This window comes from Pygoscelis adeliae, unplaced genomic scaffold, assembly GCF_000699105.1.
Source record: "Pygoscelis adeliae isolate BGI_AS28 unplaced genomic scaffold, ASM69910v1 Scaffold166, whole genome shotgun sequence".
Classification (NCBI taxonomy): Eukaryota; Metazoa; Chordata; class Aves; order Sphenisciformes; family Spheniscidae; genus Pygoscelis; species Pygoscelis adeliae.
The window spans coordinates 6,083,994-6,104,659 of NW_008825156.1; the positions used below are offsets into that span (position 1 = coordinate 6,083,994).

A 20,666-nucleotide genomic window follows, 5' to 3' on the forward strand; every position below is an offset into this window, starting at 1 on the left:
CAAACTTCCAGTTTGTTTGTGCAATTACCGATGGAGAGAGGTTAGACAGTTTGGGCTGCCGAATAGTGCTGCCCAGATTCCTGGCTTCTTGGATATACTTCTGTATTGGGGTACAAAATTGACAAATACAAATAAAAGTGCAAGTGAGACTACTTTGCCAAGAGAAAAGGATAAACGTAACTTTATAACCCACCCCATGCAATGCGGAGGAAAGGATCAGATCCCTTTTCAGAAAAGGCCCCTTTTCATATCCAGCATTATACTGCGCTGAGATGCTTAAGTTACTATTTCACTGGAGGTCAAATACCCATTTACGTTGCCTATCTAGTATTAGAACACACATTGCTGAGTAACAAAAACACAATACAAACTGCCAAGGATATTTAGATGCATAGAGAGTCAATTACTCCCTCCACCACTGAGAACTGTCTTGTTATTTTTTCATACAAAATGAAAATTTGTAATAATTACCCAGACCAAGACTATTCAAATGGCAGACTGGTCTACATGGGGACTGGAAGAAAACTTTGCCTGGAGCTTGACAACATCTGAGATTGGGGCTATGCCCTGCCTTCCTGCAGATCTCCTGTTTCTTACCCACCCCCCCCAGTCTTTCAGGAAGCAGCTGCAAAATGCTACTAACAGCTCTCAGCTGTGAACCATCTGCATTTTTGAGCAAAATAATTTCCTGAACTCACTATACTTGAAAGAGCTTTTCTGCTCCTGTTACTGCCATCAAGGAGTTGCCACTGTTTTCACCTCAGAGACAAGAATAATTTGACAAATGTTTCAAAAGACAGGGGATCACAGATTGGTTGGGGCACAGCTAACTGTGAATAAGTGATAAAGAGGAAGTCCTGTACAGGCACTGACAGAATACTCACAATTAGTACATATTTCAGATTAACAGGTAACTTCTCTAGCTTATACTGAAATAATGACCAACTGAAAATTCAGTGAACAGACAGGTTTATCAAACATGATGTGATCTTTGCAAAGAGGGAAAACCACACCTTCCCCATCAGCTTTGCACTAGTAGTTATGATACATACATTTAATTATGCATCTATCCAGAACTACGATTACAGTCATATTGTGCATTGGACATACCAGATAATGCTCTGACACAGATTTTATAGAGGGCATGAAGGGCCAATCATGCTGGTCCCAGTCTAAACATAACTGCAACTGAAGCTCTGACATGGAAAAGTCCAGATGCTGGCAGGACAAGTTGGTAGCAAAAAGCCAAGCAGACCATGTAAAGCGAAAAGTAGTAAGAACATATGAAGTAATAAAAGCAAGCATGCAAAACAGAAAAGGAAAACAGTGAACACATAATACAATGCAGAACTCCCAAGCATTCAGCATAACAATAAATTCTTAAGTAATGAAGCTGAAAGGAAAAAAGAAGAGATGGTGTTCCATCATTGGATTGGTGTAAACTCTGCCCTCCGCTGGGCACAAATACTTGCAAGTTAAAAGCCACTAAGTCTCAATTCCACAGATTTTTGTTGGCTGCCTCAAAGCTTCAATTTGTCTAAGATTCACAACACGGCACTTTGAAACCACTGCCTCCTGCTCAGCCTGATCCCCAGTGTTCATCTCAAAGGCCTCCCTCCCCATTCTTTCAGACTTAATAGGAAAGTCTCTGGTTCACCTGGGAGAGGGCATCAACATCCAATCAGTATTATATAATCAACAAGGTACAGCATAAAACCCTAAAACACCAGCACAGATTAACCTGGCAGTTGGTACCCTCACCTGAGCATGTATTTCTAATTTTTATTCCTCAGAAATTATTTGCCTCGTGTGACAGAAAAATTCCTATAGGATAATCAACATGTGAAGAGTCAGTTAAAAAACAAAACAAACAAAAAAACCCAGAGACTAGAGGTAGATTTTTGCCTTTATAATCACCTCGTTGAAATCTCAGAAGTTTACATGTGCTAAACATCATAATTGTTATAAACATCATAAAAACTTTCAAGCATATTGAGATTACAAATCAACTATTCTTCACTTCTGTTACTTCTAAAGTACTTTTTACTTAGAGTTATCTGAGCATATGGAACATGTCAAAGCCAGAAACTACTCGTAGCTTTTTTTATTATGCAGACATTCTTCTATTACATGGTTATGGATGACATAGATGACACTACACTTCAACAAAATTTTAACAAACCAATGAGAAAATTCTGGAAATGAGTACACTGGAAAGGCAATTAAACTCATCACTACCATAAAAGAGTAAACTGGACAGACAAAGATACTTGATTTTGACACTACTATCCTAACAGACACAAGACTACTTTAAAATTCCAAATGAAGCTTTTCTGAAGATATTTAACAAGACAAGAAAATATTGTCTTCAGTGAAGAACATACATTTAAAGAGTAAAGCTTTGAGGTTACTAAACAAAAAAATGAATTCTGATATTTTAAACCAGATTATTCTTGGAATTACCCGTAAATCAACACCTGGTGTAACAGTCTGCAGTCTGTATCATATGAATCAAAAATTGTACTGTAATTAGTTCACATCACCCAGATCTTTCAAAATCCCTTCACCACAAGAATAACTGTGTCAGCTGTAGAAGTACTGGTAAGAAAAGTTATCAGTTCAGAAGGTGGGTAAATCAGCATCAGACTGTGCTGTGTAAAAACAGGCAGACACAAACCTGACAGTATGGGTGGGGTTCACATTCCCACTTTAGCATGAGGTTGTGTGTCAATTTGCCACCTTAAGTCTTCTTTTATGGTCTACAGAAGAAAAACAGGCAACTCCAAAAGGCAATGCTTCTGGTTTTAGGATGAAATTAATCACTCTCTGGAGGTGGTTATCTTTCCTCCATCAAATATATAAAAGAAGCATAGGGTGACAAAGTTAGAGACAGGAAATAGATGGCTAAAAATTGTTAAGATTTAATTCCTCCCTTCCACCCCACTCCCTTTTTTTTTTTTTAAACTTTCAAGCATATGATGACATTTTCAGGGAACTCTCCTATACATGGGATGAAATAATTTTGTCCTGAGAGAGGGTAAAAATGGCATAACTTTTAGAATAAGTAAACTAAGTATTTTTGGCCTGCTAAGGACCAGGAACTTCATTTGTATTAAACACAAATAAGGGAGAGAGAGACGGACTGCAAGTAACTGTCTAGACATTTCATAAAGGTTACAGAGCATTATTCATGCAATTAGGAAAAGAAAAAATATCAGATCTCTATAGTTGAACAGTTTTCACCTCTCTCTGGTCATTGTCAAGACGCAGGTGCTCTGTGTGTTGCTTCTGTCTGTCCTTCCGCCTCCACTGTGCAGGAGCATTTCTCTTTGTCCACCTAGAGATGGAGGAATATTATTAAGCAAATGTCAAGAGTTAGGTGAAGGGGAGCGGCAATGAATAAGAAGTTTCTCTCTTATTGTATATTGAACAAGTCGACATCAATTACATCAGACAAAGTGCAGCTGCAAATACATACAAAGACTCTCTATAGAAGAATCCAACATTGGGCAACCAAAGGATTTCAGAAAATTAGATCACATACACTTGCTTTGTATTTTTCCATTCTTTTATGATACCCAGTTACAATTTACACCTTTTTCTTCTTCCTTCGAAGTTTTTGTAAGAAGATATCCTAAAATATTTGCTAGCTCTTAACTGAGATCCAATTAGGAGAGCTGCTTTTATATTGACAGTAGTTATGAGTAACTCAAAGTACATCAACTATAACCACAAACATAATAGGGCTTTAAGTCAATTTGCTTCTGAAGTCCAGATTTTTAAGAAAAAAAAACCCACGAGAAACAACAAAAACCCACCACACACAACCCACCCACATCATCTGATTTTTCTCACTTAAAAAAAAAAAAAGAGATACTGAATTTGCTTTCTAGTGTCTCTGCTTTAGTACCATTCTATAGATCTCGCCAAGATCCAGCACCTGTTGTCCTAGCTTACTCACTTGTTACTTGCTGGTCCAGTGGATAAAACATCAGACTGAAGCTTGGGAAAAAATCCAAGCTCGTATTTCCCTTGTCCAATTTTCATGTCCAGCAAGTGTGGGTGGACTGCAGTGTGATCTATTTTTGCTAGCCTTAATTCAATAGATTTCTCTGAAATAGTAAGAAAGTTAATTTTTTTAAAGGTGTCTTAATCAGACATGTATCTGTAATCATACATCCTCAGCTAAAAGTGGATCTCAAATTTAAGAGAGGAGGTGGAAGTTTCTTAGTGACCCCAACAGGTATGCTAGTACAAGAGTTTATTAAATATCAAAGAACTGACACCAAAAGGAGAAAAATGTTTATCTTCTTAAGCTCAAACATTTTTCACACAAAGCATGCAGGAAAACAGCTGAGTTCAATTAAACTTTACATTAATTTTATCTCACATCTCCACTTCCTATGTAACATTTAGTTCCCTGCTTAAGCTTTACATCTCCGCTTTTTTGGTCTTTTTTTTTTTTTTGAGGTTTCAAAGCATGAATTGTTACTTAACTTTAACCTAATGTCTACAACAAACAGCACTGACTAGTTGTATTTTCTTAAGTGTCAAGAAAGCGGCTTATTACTCTTACCAGCCTCATCAACGGTTGTGCACTTTTGATACATAGATGTGCGCAGAGTTGGCGTTCTAACATTTAGCAGCCTAATTTTATCCACTCTAGAATCAAATACTCTTAGAACAGGGTCTTTATCATCTTCATCGTGGCACATAATCTTATTGTCAATAAAAGATGCAAACATTTGGTTTCATGTCCAGCAAGTGTGGGTGGACTGCAGTGTGATCTATTTTTGCTAGCCTTAATTCAATAGATTTCTCTGAAATAGTAAGAAAGTTAATTTTTTTAAAGGTGTCTTAATCAGACATGTATCTGTAATCATACATCCTCAGCTAAAAGTGGATCTCAAATTTAAGAGAGGAGGTGGAAGTTTCTTAGTGACCCCAACAGGTATGCTAGTACAAGAGTTTATTAAATATCAAAGAACTGACACCAAAAGGAGAAAAATGTTTATCTTCTTAAGCTCAAACATTTTTCACACAAAGCATGCAGGAAAACAGCTGAGTTCAATTAAACTTTACATTAATTTTATCTCACATCTCCACTTCCTATGTAACATTTAGTTCCCTGCTTAAGCTTTACATCTCCGCTTTTTTGGTCTTTTTTTTTTTTTTTGAGGTTTCAAAGCATGAATTGTTACTTAACTTTAACCTAATGTCTACAACAAACAGCACTGACTAGTTGTATTTTCTTAAGTGTCAAGAAAGCGGCTTATTACTCTTACCAGCCTCATCAACGGTTGTGCACTTTTGATACATAGATGTGCGCAGAGTTGGCGTTCTAACATTTAGCAGCCTAATTTTATCCACTCTAGAATCAAATACTCTTAGAACAGGGTCTTTATCATCTTCATCGTGGCACATAATCTTATTGTCAATAAAAGATGCAAACATTTGGGTCTCCAGGAATCTTGAGAGGAAAGGCAAGTAGGGTTCAGGCTGGTCCGACAAGAAAGATGCCTAGCAGATAAGAAGAGATGAGAGTGTTTGGGAGTCTGCAGAGAGAGATACATACACCAAAAGCACCAATTTTTCTAACCAAGGATGTATTAGAGTGCTTTGGTGCCACTTAAAGCCTAGTTTTATTACACAAACCAATTCTATCTCTGAAACAGGCAGTCTATATGAAATCTTCCGTTTCATGACAATTACCTACTACACAGCACAATAATTATTAAACTGTGATTTTAGCATTTCCTTAATTTTCTAAAAATTTCAACAGAATCCCAGCAAACCACAACAACAGTACCGCAGGTGTGGATATTATGTACTTCTGGCTGGGCTCAAAGCTTATGAAGTTGATGAGAATCTTTTCATACGATTTGATGGGAATCAGATTAGCATTTTAGCAGGCAGTGCTGCAATATAATCTTTACCCACGTGAATTATCCTGCTGACAAATATCTGATCTCCAGTAAAGAAGACAGCAGTAAAATTTGAAGAACTGGGTCTTGTGTTTCCCTAGAAAAGAGCTAGGGATACATTTGGTACACATGTACGTAAGTGTTGTGTGGGGTCATGGCTTTATCCATTAACACATTCAGCAATTCCTCTAGTTAAAAAAAAAATAAAAAAAAAATTCACTAGTAATATTTAACCTTAATATAGAGGTTAGCCATAAAGTGAGGCTTTCTAAGCTATTTTTCTACAGCAATCTGCATTTTTCTACGGTATCCTTGAAAGAGTATTTTTATCTCTCTCTAAGTGCGTTTATGTATATATTTTTCCACATAATATGCAAGATGTGACTTTTTTTGGGAACACTGAAATTTAAGGAAGAAATTACAATTTTGACAGTACTGTTTTCCATTTTATGGCCCAATAAACAAAGTCTTAGGTTTTAATACTGTTTTAGTTTTCACATTGACATATCTTCTTATTACAACTTACTTTATCAAAGTTTTGCATCTGTTCCCTGTTTGTAAACCAAGATTCCTTGTCCTGACTGGGTTGAATGACAAATACTTCATAATCTGCAAACATTTGTGTAAAGCGGTTGGCAAAAACCTCACGGATTTGAATGTTCAGCTGGTAAATCTTGAATTCTTCTTCATCACACTGAATTTTAAGATCTTTTTTGCTACTGGTCTCCTCTTGCACCTCCAACTGAGAAAGTAAGGGAATAAAAAAAATTTGTATACCTGGAATACCTGACAAAGCAACAATACAAGATCTTAATCTGCCATTCAGCTGCTACTCCTCAAGTCAACATTCCAATAAAAAAAAAATTACTTACAGTTTCAAGCACTGTAATAAAACAGCAAGATAAAAAAAATCTAGAAAGAAACCTTTGTCTATAAAAGCTCTAATTTCAATAATAAACCATAACCTACTTTAGTACTGGTTGCACTGGATACGCATTAGATTAAAAAAGGATACATAATAACCATATACATGCCCACGTATGCCATATACTTAATTACTTTCTTTTACCCTTTTAATCACCTGCATAGGCTTTTTAGGGGTTTTTACTACCCCTGCATGTTAGGCAAATACATTTTTCTGTCTGGTGTAATAGAAGTCCAGATTTAGTACTGTTACAGTTCAATACATACCAGCTTTCAAATGAAGACAGAAATGCACAGTAAAAAGCAGCTGTGCATGTCTAGTAGCCAATTTCCTTTAACCTAAGTCCTTAGCAGCGTAATGCAGAATTCATCACTACACAGCCCAGAGTAGTCTTCAATGAAATAAAATGCATTTTCAGTTAACGCATGGGCTAAGATTTATGAAAACAGCAATATGAGACTCAGATATTCAATTCATACTGGTTTTGATAGGACTTGAGTATTTAGAAGAAAAAAAAAAATTCAAAGCCACAAGCATTCATGCACTATTTTGAATACACATTTGCTACCCCTGCCTTTGTTAGTTATTATAAGAGACACTGCCACACAAATTGTGTGATATTATAGACATAATATTATGTCTATTATTATAGACATAATATCTAGAGCTTACAACATCTGCACAATGATGCAGTTGCTGCAGCTGTCCCATGCTTCTTAAAGCACCTTGGTTGTAGCAGTCCAAGGCCAGCTATAAATAGCATCCTACAGCCATGCTCTCTGCTAGAGAGAGCTCTGCTATTCAGCCATTTCTAACTGCATCCCATAAGTAGCACTTGGCATCTATACATTCTCCATTCATTGGATATTTGGTATTAAGCAGGTTTTTTCAATTATTTAAGTATTTGAGAAAATTTTGACAGTTATGGTGTGTGTTTTGACAGTTATGACAGTTGTGATGATACTCCTATCATCACAAAAAAGGCTAGTCAAATGGGACTTTAACTACTATGGAAGAAAGCACAGAGTAGAAAGGCCTAAATGTGCAAAAACTTACAAGAAATTAAAAAAAGACCTGTACTTCTCCCATCACTTCCCAATCCATTCAGCAAAAGAACAAAAGCTTCTTACCAATTTTCCCCTGAACAAGAAGAAAACAATGCAAAAGAAAAACCTGAGAAGAGGAACACAGCTGATTTGAGCTTCTAATCCTGTCTAGTAACCAAACATTTCTTCTTGTAACCCCCCTACAGCTCTCTCCCCACAAAGCGGCTCTCCTCCCTAACCTATTGTAGGTCACACAATTTCTATCTCTGGCCCCACCTGTAGCCCAAGTTACAGTCACACAGGTAGGAATCAGACTCAGCAATTAAGAACTGGTCAAGGTAATTTAAACATGCAAGAAATAAAACCTTTGCTGAGGAAATCTTCATTCCATTCCACAAAGGCTCAAAAAACCCACAGTGGTCTTTCAGGTAACACCTTTTCTGCAAAATGGGCAAAAATTTTTTTTCCCAGTTCTGATCGCCCAAAAAAATCCAATCAGGGTCACCATGAGCTGTGCACATTCACTTGCTGGTGATGTCAGTTTGCACAAGGCTGCCATTGATCAATGTTGCAATTATTTTGTCCAGTGCATTGTTAACTATTCAAGGCTGGTGAGGTTCGAAGTAAATACTTGGCATGGCATCTAATCCAAGGGAAATAAATCAGACACATCCTGGACAAACAGGGCATCTTGGCTTGTATAAACCAGGCTGTTAGGAGATAACTTGTTTTATCAGCAAAACCACAGGAATTTGGCTGCAACGGCCGAAGCGTGAAACTAAAGGTGAAGGAGAGCTAATTCCGACAGGGGGAGATCACAACCACCGACTCAAGAAACCCTCTGACCCAAAAGAAGAGAAAGGCTGAGCATGCGGACTGATTAGCATAAGAAGCGAGAGAATCATTTAACCAATAGATAATAGAGTATAAATAGTGTGAACTTTTGATAATCGGAGAGCTACTCTTTTGTGTAGGAGCTACCACCTAGCTCCCTACTTTGCGCAAACTAGAATAAAAGAAATGGAAACACCTCGCCTTGGTGTGTAAACTGGCATTGTACACTGGGTAACAAGCCTGCGTTCGGGACAACACTGGGAATCAGACACTAATGCACTTTACAACATCAACCAGAAAAAAGCATCACAGTATCCCTATGGCAAGCATATTATATACAAGTAAAATTATACATACTCTACTACACACAATGAGAAAGAAAGATACCTATAGAAACCGAGATTGGATTCCAACTTCAGGATTATCTGGACGTCAGTTTTAGCCATGTAAATCATAAGGAAGTGGTATAAATTCAGAATAAATCTTAAAACCAAGAATAAACAAGGCAAGCTGTATTTTTAAACACATTATCTTGGCAAAGAAACACTTGGGGGATAGCCAAAGGTTTCCCTAGATGTTGTGGGGTTAAACCCCACTCCCCCTCTCCCCCAAGCTTGCCCTTGTTCTCTACAGATGTCCACAAGGTTTGTGAGCATGTTAACATAAAGTTCTTTCTAGTGAAGACAGACAGAGTCTTTGGACCATGACTTCAGACCACCTGCTACTGCAGGTCGAGAGACAGTGCAGATAATTTCATAGCTTACCTTTTCTAGACTCACACCTGTTCTTTTAACCAGTGCTTGGAGTCTTGCAATAGTTTCATTTTCCTTTAGCAGCTCATACGAATTCAAAGGTGATCCTGCTATGTTCCCATTTCTTTTATCAGAAACTAGGTCACATGCTCTGAGGCTCTTCATCTTGGAGGCACTTTCACTGCAGTGAAGGTTTCCCTCAGGTGGAATTCCAAAAGCCATTAATATCTCTGAAATTTCCTGAATGAACTCAAGTTTATTTGGGAACTGGGGTAAGTCTTCTGGCAGCTCGATGAAATGGTTGTCTACATCCACAAAGCACAGGTTAGCCTGGGATTTAATTTAGAACAGGATACCATTACAATATCACTAAGCACAAGGGTCATGTTTTATTCATCTTTGGGTTTTGTGCTTATTAAAAGATTCAAATACATTTGCATTTGTTTGGTTATTTTGTAAAACAGACTTGCCCCAACCATAACTGAACTGGTTGGTTGGCTTTGAAGAAAGCAGCACAAGGCCTACATTTCCAGGTCTTTCAAGGAGGTAACTAAGAAAGACTCTAAAGTTGTTTACTAGGTACAAAAGAGATTGTAGCACATATTAGGTACAGATGTGCAAATTTTTTCATACACATACAGCTAGATTTTAATTACAGGATATTTGCAACACTCTTTTATACACGTGCATACGTATGCAGGTGACTGCCTGTCACTCAGATTATCAGTCTGCTCCTCTAAGAGATTTGGCAAATTCCATTCTAAAAGCTGTACTGATATTGCAGAAGCTGCAATAAAGTTACCTTCTCTTTTTTGTAAGCAACTTGAGAACTAAGGCAATTCCTTTAACAAGTTTAGAAGTTTGTTTCCAAGGGGAAAAATGAATTGAACCACTTTGAATTCTGTTTTCCTGTTCCAATCTCCATCGATCTCATTTACCATCAAAAAAAGACCAAGAAAAAAAAAAAGAAAGAAAAACCACCTATGTGGCTTCCACAACAACATCAAAAGAAGCTACACATCTTTCAAGGATTTACCTCACCCTATATTTGGTGAGGGGGGGTTTCCCCCTTTTGGCTTCTGCAATACAAAATCTGTAACAAATGGTTTCCTAACATTACATAATTACATACTTCACAGCAAGAACCCCATTCATGTGTGAAACCTGCTTGGAAAGTTAAGTATACAGAAGAAACATTGTTTTTCTGCAGAAGCATTTCAGTTTTTCTTCACTGCAGAATTAACATGGACCGTCACTTAGCCTTCCCTATAAAAAAAATCCCTTCACCCAGATTATGGTGCTTCAACCTAGCTTCATCACATTATTCTAAGAGGCATACCTGAACTCAGGTTTCACTACAGCTTTGCAGCGAAAATACATATCAAGTCATGAGAGCTAACAAATCTCCAGTTATTTCTTATGATTCAGTAAGTGCAGAAGGATGGAAGCACTCTCACAATTTAATAGGAAAAAGAGAATTGGAAGAGATTAACCTCACACTGAATGAATTATGGATAATCCCAGAAATCAGAGCAATGTACACAACCAGTGAAGCATCAGTAAAGACAAAGCAGTTCTTGTAAGATTTTGCTGTGAGACTGTTCATAGGTAGACTAGGATAAACTGTGCCTGACGAGACCCCTTCATTTAAGTAAACTGGTGTGAAAACATACATTTAATACTTGTGACAGATTTAGCTCTCTTGGCATTTCTACAGAACAGTCAGGATGTCAATTCTCCTTAAAACACAAATATCTGTTGTGTTTGATTTCTTGAACTTCAACATTAAAATTAAAAAAAAAACACTGTAATTTTTAAAGCAGAACTCCACTGGACACATTACACTAGATTTGCACAGAACTTTGCATGTAGAAGTCCAATTTATGCTCTGCTACAATATTATGCATAGTTACAAAGGTAAAAAGAAGAATTCCAGTTCTCCATTTCCTGATGTTTTAGCATTTTAATACTGGTATTTATTTCTTATGCTCAAAGGAATGCATATAAAACAGTTTAGCAGCTCTCGTATAGTTCCTTTACCGTAAATTAAATCACAAATTGAATTAGGTGTTGCAAAAGAATCCAAGGTCAATAAATAGAACTAAGACCTTGATTCTGAAACAGCTTCTGGTGCAGCCTAGAAAAAGTTTTTATTTTTTTAAATAGGGCAGGTGTCATTGTTTAGATTTCCCCAGTATCAACATTGCTCAGCGTCCTGGTTTCACCTGGGATAAAGTTAATTTTTTCCATAGTAGCTAGTATAGGGCTGTGTTTTGGATTTGAGCTGAAAACAGCATTGGTAACACAGGGATGTTTTCGTTACTGCTGAGCAGCGACAACACAGAGTCAAGGCCTTTTCTGCCTCTCACACCACCCCACCAGCGAGTAGGCTGGGGGTGCAAAAGAATTTGGGAGGGGACACAGCTGGGACAGCTGACCCCAACTGACCAAAGGGGTATTCCACACCATATGATGTCATGCTCAGCATATAAATCTGGGGAAAGAAGAAGGAAGGGGGAGACATTCGGAGTGATGACGTTTTGTCTTCCCAAGTAACCGTTACGTGTTCTCCCCCATCCCACCAGGGGGGAGTGAGCGAGCGGCTGTGTGGTGCTTAGTTGCCGGCTGGGTTTAAACCACAACACTGAAACACAGCAGGCGTTGTGTGTGCCTACCTAGCAAGGCAGCTCCAGTGGTAGGTTAGGGATGCACACAGAGTGCATCTGCTTCTCGTTCAAAGAAACATTCAGCACAAAGGGACAGTATGTACACAAGAACTCTCATGTTTCAAGTAAGCATCTGAATTTAGTAACTTCAAGACCCCCACTATACACATGGTTCTGTGATGATTAGAAGTCAAGTCAGCTAATATTTATCAGGAACACTGAAAGCACTTCAGGACATGAGAAAAATAAAGCCTTGAAACTAGGCACAATGCCTGCCAATCAGTGCTGAGGGAAGAACAAAACACATATAATTCGTCACAAGCTGTCTGAGAAATATCAAGACAGACTCATTAAGAAACTCTTCAAGCAGTTTAATTGCATTTCTTCCTTTTTAAACTCTCTTTTATTGATGACATTCAACTTCCCTTCTTTTTTGGATTATCTTACCGTAGCACAGATTCTGCAGAAAACATCGCTCTTGGTTAAGCTTGGCTGTACCTAAAAAGTGCTTGGCCAAAAAGTAACCAAATGTTAACCTTACCAATGTAGAGATTCAAGTCTTCACACTGAAAATAAACTCCTTGCCAATGAATAAAGCGCCAAATTTAATGCTTGCTAAAATTGCTTATAAGTATCTAGGCTCATTTGGCTAATTCTTCCAACAGTTAAATATCCTTTCTGGAGAGTTTCTCTTCAAGAGCAATACACATAGTTTAAACACTCTAAGCCACTAACAATGATTGCTTATCATGCAACTTACTATGACATTTCTCAGAATTTTCCCTATATAGAAGCATTAAAAAAAAGTTAGTGTGCAGCAATACCGTAAAGAGTGTAAAAAGTATTTTTGGGGACACTCTACACTTATTCAGTGCCTGGTTAGTAACCCATAAGTTAGAGGACTACCTAGAGCAGCATAAGCAAAGGAGATTCAGTAAGTGGCTTTAGCCTCCCTTAACTTAGGGAGACTGAGGTCATCCTCAAGAACTGCATAAGCACTTCAGAAAAGGCCATGTTCCTCAGGGAACAGAAATGGCAAAGACACCTCACTTCACAAGCACTTCAAGAGGTACCAAAACAACATTTTTCTGTAAAAATGAAATCCCAAGTAAATAAACTGCCAGTAACAGACACCAAAACAGTTAAGTCTCACAATGCTGCTACACTACAGATCCAACAGAAAGGAATACCAGTAAGGATAGAGGGGTCCCCACTATCAATTTATTTTAAAAAGCAAGAGAAATGAAATGGCACTTATTTTTTATGAAATCATGGCCATCCAAAGCACTTTGCATGCTAGGAACTGGGCAAGTAAGTACACAAAGTAGAAAAATAAAGGAGTTCTTTGATCACAAAGTTTTACTTATTTTGTTTCTGGAGGCAGCAGAGTTGAGTGAGTTGTGAATAGCTGACAGCTCTGTATGTAAGCCTCTATGGATACAATGATCATCATTTTATACATTCAAAATTAATTATATAAATGATATAAAGACAAGATACTTAGCAACATGTGTAAATAGAGATACAATTGAAAGAACATCCTTAAGTTAGTTGTTTAGTATTTCAGGCATCTAGAACAGTCAAATATTCTTTTATTTGTTGCTGAGGTATCAGTTTTCTGACCAAAACAAAACCTCAAATAGTTACACCACTTTAATAGCAGATTGTTACAAGAGAGGGCACATAACATCATCACACAATAAAATTATTCTTCTGAGACACTACACTAAGGAACAAGGGTGTCACATCCTAATTTAAAAACTTGTCTTTCCCACAAACTTTTATCATCACAAATAACAGGGTGTCCAGGTGAAAGTCTTGCAAACCTTAGAAGTGTGGATGCAAACAAGTCAATGTTCATGTATCTGATGCCAAAGCCTGGTCCTCTGAGGTCAACAGCACAACTTTCCAGTGGCTTAGTGGGGTCTGGACTACACCCATCAATTCCAAAGCCAGAGGACAATTGCAATTCTTTAGTTTGACCTCAAGTACAATAAGGGCCAAACCCCCACAGCAATTCCTGCATCAAGCCCATATCCTTCCTTTCAGCTCTGTTCAAAAATATAGAAGGAAGTGATCTAGGTTCTGCCAAAAGGATGTCTAAGGAGGAACTAATATTCACTAATAATGAGTAAACTCCCCACCCCACTGACATCTTAAAGAGAAAATATGCTTTATTTTAAACATTAATACATAATTACATGGTATGCAAATAGATGCATACGACAATATAGAACAGTCAGTTCTGATAGCACAATCACCACTACTTGAATCCTCTGTGCAGCTCAGGTGCTCAAACTATAGGTTACATACAGGTTTTCACATCCCCTCCCAGACAGTCACATTGAAACATGGTTCTGAGTTAAGGCGTCTGCTTGAATACAGCATTGAAAAACTAAAAACCATTCACCTACAGCATTTCTACAGCAGTTATCATCTTTGTGTATTAGGTCCCAACCTTGCAAATAACCACCCACTTCACTTACACAGAAAACATGGTTATGTCATACACACACGGTTGGCTTGTGAAAAAGATGTTTACAATGGTCCTGTGACCATTCTGGTCAACCCAAAATTTGCGACTGAGAACAACTTACAGCTGCAGCTTTCAGAAACATGAATTTAACTCCTCAAGAGGCTGTTTAGCACTGAAATACAGGAAAACATAAAACTGAAGTCTGTCAGTAAGTTTGCAGTATTATCAAGGATCTATCACACCAGCAGATAGCCTAAGAATGCATACAAAGCAGTGATTATCTTTCAAAATAGTTATCTTGGTCAGTCTGGTCTAAATGTGTTGACATCAAGAGGAAAAAAAGCTTTTCAGGAGATCTTTCTTATCTTCTAAAACAACATACAAAAATAAAACCCCACAGATTTAGCATTGAATAAGATCTTTTTAATGGTTGAAATAAGAATACTGAGAATATGTATCTGTCTATCTGTCTTGTATTAGCAGAAAACTGGATTTTAGCTTTTAAGATCTTTCAACTTTTCTAAAAGAAAAAGCTATGGCCCAAGACCCTTGGGATCACTCCATTTTGTTTGATTTAACCAGTGCTGGAAGACTCAGTGTTGCTTATTTTCACTCAAAATAATTTAAATTTCCACCATTCTCCTGCATTACAGAGTGATGAGATGCACATGCAAATCCAGTAGCATGAAATGGCCCGGATTAACTTGCTTGTTAAAAATATATTGCTATAGCACTGCAAAAGTTTCTTTAAAAGGAAATTCAAAGACACATGAAAAAAACAATCTTATTTTAGTACTTGCTGGGTTTATGATCTGCAAGAAAGCTAGTTTAACCACTTTTTTTGATCAATTTTACCGATAAACCACACTTCTGCCAGCAACATCTGGAACAGCTACATGTTCTTCTCTTCCCCTTTGATCTCTGCAGCACCTTATTCTAGCACCGCTTCTCCCATGCCTCTCCCCCCCCTTTCTCTTCTGGGTTCCTTACAAGCCTCTGATGCAGCTATCAGTGAAACCACAAGGATGCTCATGCATACAGAAAGAGCCCTCAGCAAGGCAGCAATAAATATAAGAAGAAGCCTAACTTTAAGTGCACTGTATCGCTGACACGTACGAGAAACTCAACGCTACAGTAAGCCTCGAGACTTTTCTACAGTTTTACTGGGCCACAGAAAGTCAGGTCTTCAAGTCATTGGTGAACTTCAATGAATTCTCTCTCCATCATGCCCTGTTTTCTGATGTACACAAGGGATAGTCTAAAATTGAATTTTGTACTAATGCAGTTATTTTGCTGAAGATTATAATCATCTAACAAAGCATCAACTTCTAGGATACAGCTGGGGTTCCATGCTCCCGTGGTAAAGCACTCCCTTAAAGCACCAGATGTGACCAAAATATGGAGCCACCACAAGCAAACCAAAACAAGCCTTATGGCATATGTGTGCAAGACTTAAACGAAACCTGACTGAGTTAGGACAGACAGTATTTTCACATGTATTAGCCTAAAACACTTTGGGGAAGACAAATTAGTATTTTTAAAACTTCACTATAAAAAAACAATCAAGAAGTCTACAGTGACACTGAGGCATCCATGCTATGCTAGATAGCAATATTATATTCTTCCACAATGCCCTTCAACTGAGAAGCACTAACTAGATTTTCTGTCAAAGCTCACTTCTTTGGCCCTTGACTAAATTAGATATTGCTTTCTTTAACAGCAGCTGTCCCATGCATCCATGTAAATAGATTAGCAACAGAGATGCAGTTTATGCAGTTTAAAGACAAAGAAAAGAAAAAAAAGATTTTTTTTTCCAGAACTCAGAATAAATTAGAACATAGAACAGCTCTTTATATACCCTTCGCGATAAGTGAGGAAAATTCTGATACTTACCATCCCTATGAATCAGGCACCTAGAGGCAGGACTTGGAAATTAAGTTCCTCATGTAACCCTGATGATTTCATAAAGGATCATATACATTCCAAACTTTAGAGATAAGCAATGTTAAATATTAATATCCTTTTTGTTACTGATGATAAATTTGTCTTTATTGAAGTACAAATAATAGAATCCACGTGCCCTCTCCTACTGTTCTACACCACCACATTTTATGCATGTTCCTTGTCAGTTTCTCTGTCAGGAATTAAGTGTAGAGCTTCTTTGGCTCTTTAAGTGAGGGGTATCTGAAAGCCTAATCATACAGCAAAGTAGTTTTGAGATGAACCTGTAATCTGCAATTCTAAATATATTAAAGCTGACTGATTAAAGTACTAGTATCAGAAATACTGGTAAGACCAATAGTTTCACTTAGTGAGACCAGCATGCACTTTGAATTCTGCTTTACATTTTAAAATGGTATATTTACTTCTTGTTGCAACAGCAGGTTGTGTTGGGTTTGGTGTTTTGGGGGTTTTGGGTTTTTTTTTTTTTTTAAGTAAACACTCTACAATGAAAATCTCACTAATAGTGAACTCCTGTTCTTCCCAGTCTACTTTGCCTCTCGGATAAGCAAATCTATTGGTATAGGATAACTTCTCATTCATCTTTGAAGTCTCCAGCACATGTTCAAGTCCATTTCTATGCCATAGCTACATTCCCAGCCTGCAGTGCTAAGGACTTCAGCAGTTCACAAGAAACCTTACTCAGCAGTGACTACCAAGTGGGTATCTCAGACTGTCATACTGATCGTGTACAAAGCTTTAAGAGCTCACTCTTTGAATAAGAAAGAAAAGCTGAAGCTTCAGAAGGACAAGTTTAAGCCCAGCAAATTCCATCACATGGGCACACTGCTGCTGGTATCTCAGTCCTGTGTGTCCTGCCCTCCCAGACAATTCTGATGTCTGTAAGATACTATCAAAAATCTACTTCTCCACCTTCATAAAAGGCTATCTGTAAAACAAAATGTAAATTGAGGTGCCAGATTATTTTAATACTACTTTGATTTCATTCTTAACATCTAAAAATAGATCAACTACCTTACTTTAAACCTCCAAAGTAAGCTGATAAAGCTCTTCAAAACCATTTACCTTTTAAATAATTGAAATATCTACTTGAAATTAAAATGCGTTTATTTAATTGGAAGTATTACAGTGATTTTAAAATGAGGAAATTCTTTACAAAAGGAGGACAGTCTTTTAGAAACTTGTTATAATACTGAAAACATCCATGGTGCATATTAACACACATATCCACACACACATTTTACTTCACCAGCTATCTTCTCTAAAAAGTATACTAACCATATTAATTAGGCCTGTCAGTACATCCAAAATTTTGTAAAAGTGTAGCAAACCAAAGCAATAGACTGTTTTCATGGCAAGAACATACATTACTCTGTTATTAATTATGCCAGTGCAAAAAAAGAGAGGGAGAAAAGAAAGAAATCAAGAGATTAAATACTTCAGTTTTCATAGAAAAAAATAACACTGAAGAGAAATTTTCCTTTGAACTTGCCAGGAAAAACAAATGAAAACTATCAGCATATGGATTTCAGAAAAAGAGCAACGTTGGCATGGTGACCAGACTGGAGGTTCACAAAAATATCTTGTCTTTAATTTCACGCAGCTTTTTTAAGAAGTTTTTTTGTGTCAAGTTATGTTGCAGCACTGCCTGATAATGAAAATAAAAAACACCACCACAAAACCCTCTGCCTGCCACACTTCTGCTTTCCTGGTAATGTAAATGATAATAGAAGAAAACAGGCAACCAGAGAAAATGGCAGAGATTAGAGAATCCTACCAGTGCCTATAAGTGGGGTGTTTCCCACAGTTTATCCAGTCCCTCCCCCACAAAGTTAACCTACAAGTAAGCAGACTCTAGCAGGGGCCAGGGCTGTGTTGTTCCACAGCTAATCACTCTGCAAGCACTCGCTTCCCACAGGGGCGTCCAGCTTCTTGACAACAGCCAGCCCATACTGTAACACTCAGCATTTTCTATATAGAAGAGCAAACAAACCATTCAATGGTGCTCGATGAGAGAAGTCATTCAGATGACTGATGGAACTGCCTCATGAGCCAGCCAGGCGCCAGCCACCTGACATACTTCCCACGGGTGGTTACTGGCTCCTGCAGACATTTCCTTTGCTACGTCAGGTAGTGCTCAACCACTCTCGATCCCCTGATCCTCACAACCAGCTCTTAAACTCTCTCTTGGCATGTCCCTAAAAAGAATATCTGTGCAGTGAACAGTGCAATAAAGTAAATAAAAACAACCTCTAAGAAGTTTGAACGTAGTCCCAGCCCCATCTATGAGTTGCAGGACCTTTAAAGACCGTTTGCTTCTCCTTCATACAGTGGCTAGTGTTAACAGAGCCTCACTACAAGGGAGGACTTCCTAAGCACTATCGCAATGAACACCAGTTTGCTCAAGTAGATGCTGACTTTTGCTGCAGACTGAAGGATGCATTCTAGAAGAAAATTTTAAATAGTTTTGGTGCAGACACCTGACAAGCTGGGTCCATGTAAGCCAACCCCAACTCAGAAATGCATTGCAGGGAAACCCAGCCTAATCCTGCACAGCCAGGAACCGGCCCAAGCACAGCACAGGGCTGAAGCCAGTCAAGCTTTGCTCACTCAGCACCATGCAAAACCAGCTGTATGGCCTTTTGGCCACAGTTGGTGAATTCACACCGCGCTTTCTTGCGCTTCCTAGCACTACAGAGCTAAGTTTTGCAGCACAGAAGTGTTCTTCCCATAATCCCACTGCATCAATACCTGTAAAATTACAGTTTAATTTTATCAGAGCATACAATTTCCAAAACAGGGGTTTATTAATCTATTTCACCAGATTCACTCCAGCATCTCTGAAAAGTAAAGTAAGAGCTATCCCAAACCAGAGCCAGTGAGAACTTCACAATGGCTGTTACAGTTAGCACTAGTGTTTTGCCTCATTTCTCGCTTCCCTCATAGTCACGTACAATATTTAATCAATCAAGATGAGCTCCTCTCACCTCTTGAGGAAGTTCCAGCTTAGACCTGTCATCCAGCCCGTTAGAGTGCAAGCCCATGAGGTAAGGGACAGGAGCATCTAGAAAATGAAGGAGGGATGCTGGAAGGATAGGAACATACACATGCTGCCACTGAAATGGAAACATTAGTGCTGTGATGGTCTCTGCCACAGTCATCAGTCTCTGATAATCTGAAAAAGATCAAGAAAAAAATAATATTTCTTTCATGAACATTTTTAAGTAAATTAATCTAAGTTAAAGAAATGAGAGCTTGCTTTAAAACAGAAACCACAAAACCCAGTACTAGCTGAGCAGCATCCTAATGAAAGCCCAGACTTGTACACCCAAGCACATTTTGCTGAAACAACAAAGAGAGCTCAACGCAAAGTAGGTCATTCTACAAGTCATATGGAAATGAGCAAACTGAGTCTTAGCATCCATTAAGTCACCCTCTGCTACCTATACCAGGGTTACCAGGAACACCAGTTTAAGTATGGAAGCAGTATTGTAATCAGCTAAGAAACACATTGGAAATAATTTCTTTTCTTTGTGCTTATGGCTTTCTATGGAAGCCTTGGATGAAACCCAAGGCATCTGGTATCTCTCAGATAAACATTTTTTAAGAGAGTGTTTAAATGTCTATAAAGCACGCTGTATAGCAGCCAACCCAACAGTGCGACTGAAATAACTATGTAGAAAATAAAAAGGATCAGCTTCGTTTATCCTTTGCAATGTATGACCAAAGTCTCAGTTCAATGTAAAAATGACTCATCTCCTCCTAGAATTTTACAGCAGTGCTAAATGCACCTGTGCAACATGCATACCAAAAGATCTTTTTATTCAGCAGCTGGTGACTAGAGCAGTTAACATTGCAGTATGCTGGGCCAAAACCTCCCCCTCCTCTACTACAGAATCATCTTTAGTGGTTTTTGATATCTATGCACCGTAAAGGAGGTGGCAACACCAGAATAACTCAGAGTGTGTGGTCTAATACAACTGCTGAAACATTCAGAATGCTTTTGAGCTACCAGGCTGGAAAGAGTATAGAACAAGCTCACAAGACTAAGATAATTCCTACCTTCAGTGAAGCTATAATG

General features: G+C 38.0%; 1 protein-coding gene across 1 annotated transcript in view; it reads right to left on the reverse strand.

Moving 5' to 3' along the window:
• DENND5A (DENN/MADD domain containing 5A) overlaps positions 1–20,666 on the reverse strand; it is a 52,089-nt gene that overhangs the window by 22,771 nt on the left and 8,652 nt on the right. Inside the window, exons 4-10 of the mRNA XM_009328621.1 lie at positions 19,573–19,760; positions 9,494–9,811; positions 6,451–6,666; positions 5,286–5,520; positions 3,962–4,112; positions 3,244–3,337; positions 6–100 (exon numbers count right to left, since the gene is read on the reverse strand). Coding sequence (XP_009326896.1) covers positions 6–100; positions 3,244–3,337; positions 3,962–4,112; positions 5,286–5,520; positions 6,451–6,666; positions 9,494–9,811; positions 19,573–19,760 — 1,297 coding nt within the window. The remainder of the gene's footprint in view (positions 1–5; positions 101–3,243; positions 3,338–3,961; positions 4,113–5,285; positions 5,521–6,450; positions 6,667–9,493; positions 9,812–19,572; positions 19,761–20,666) is intronic.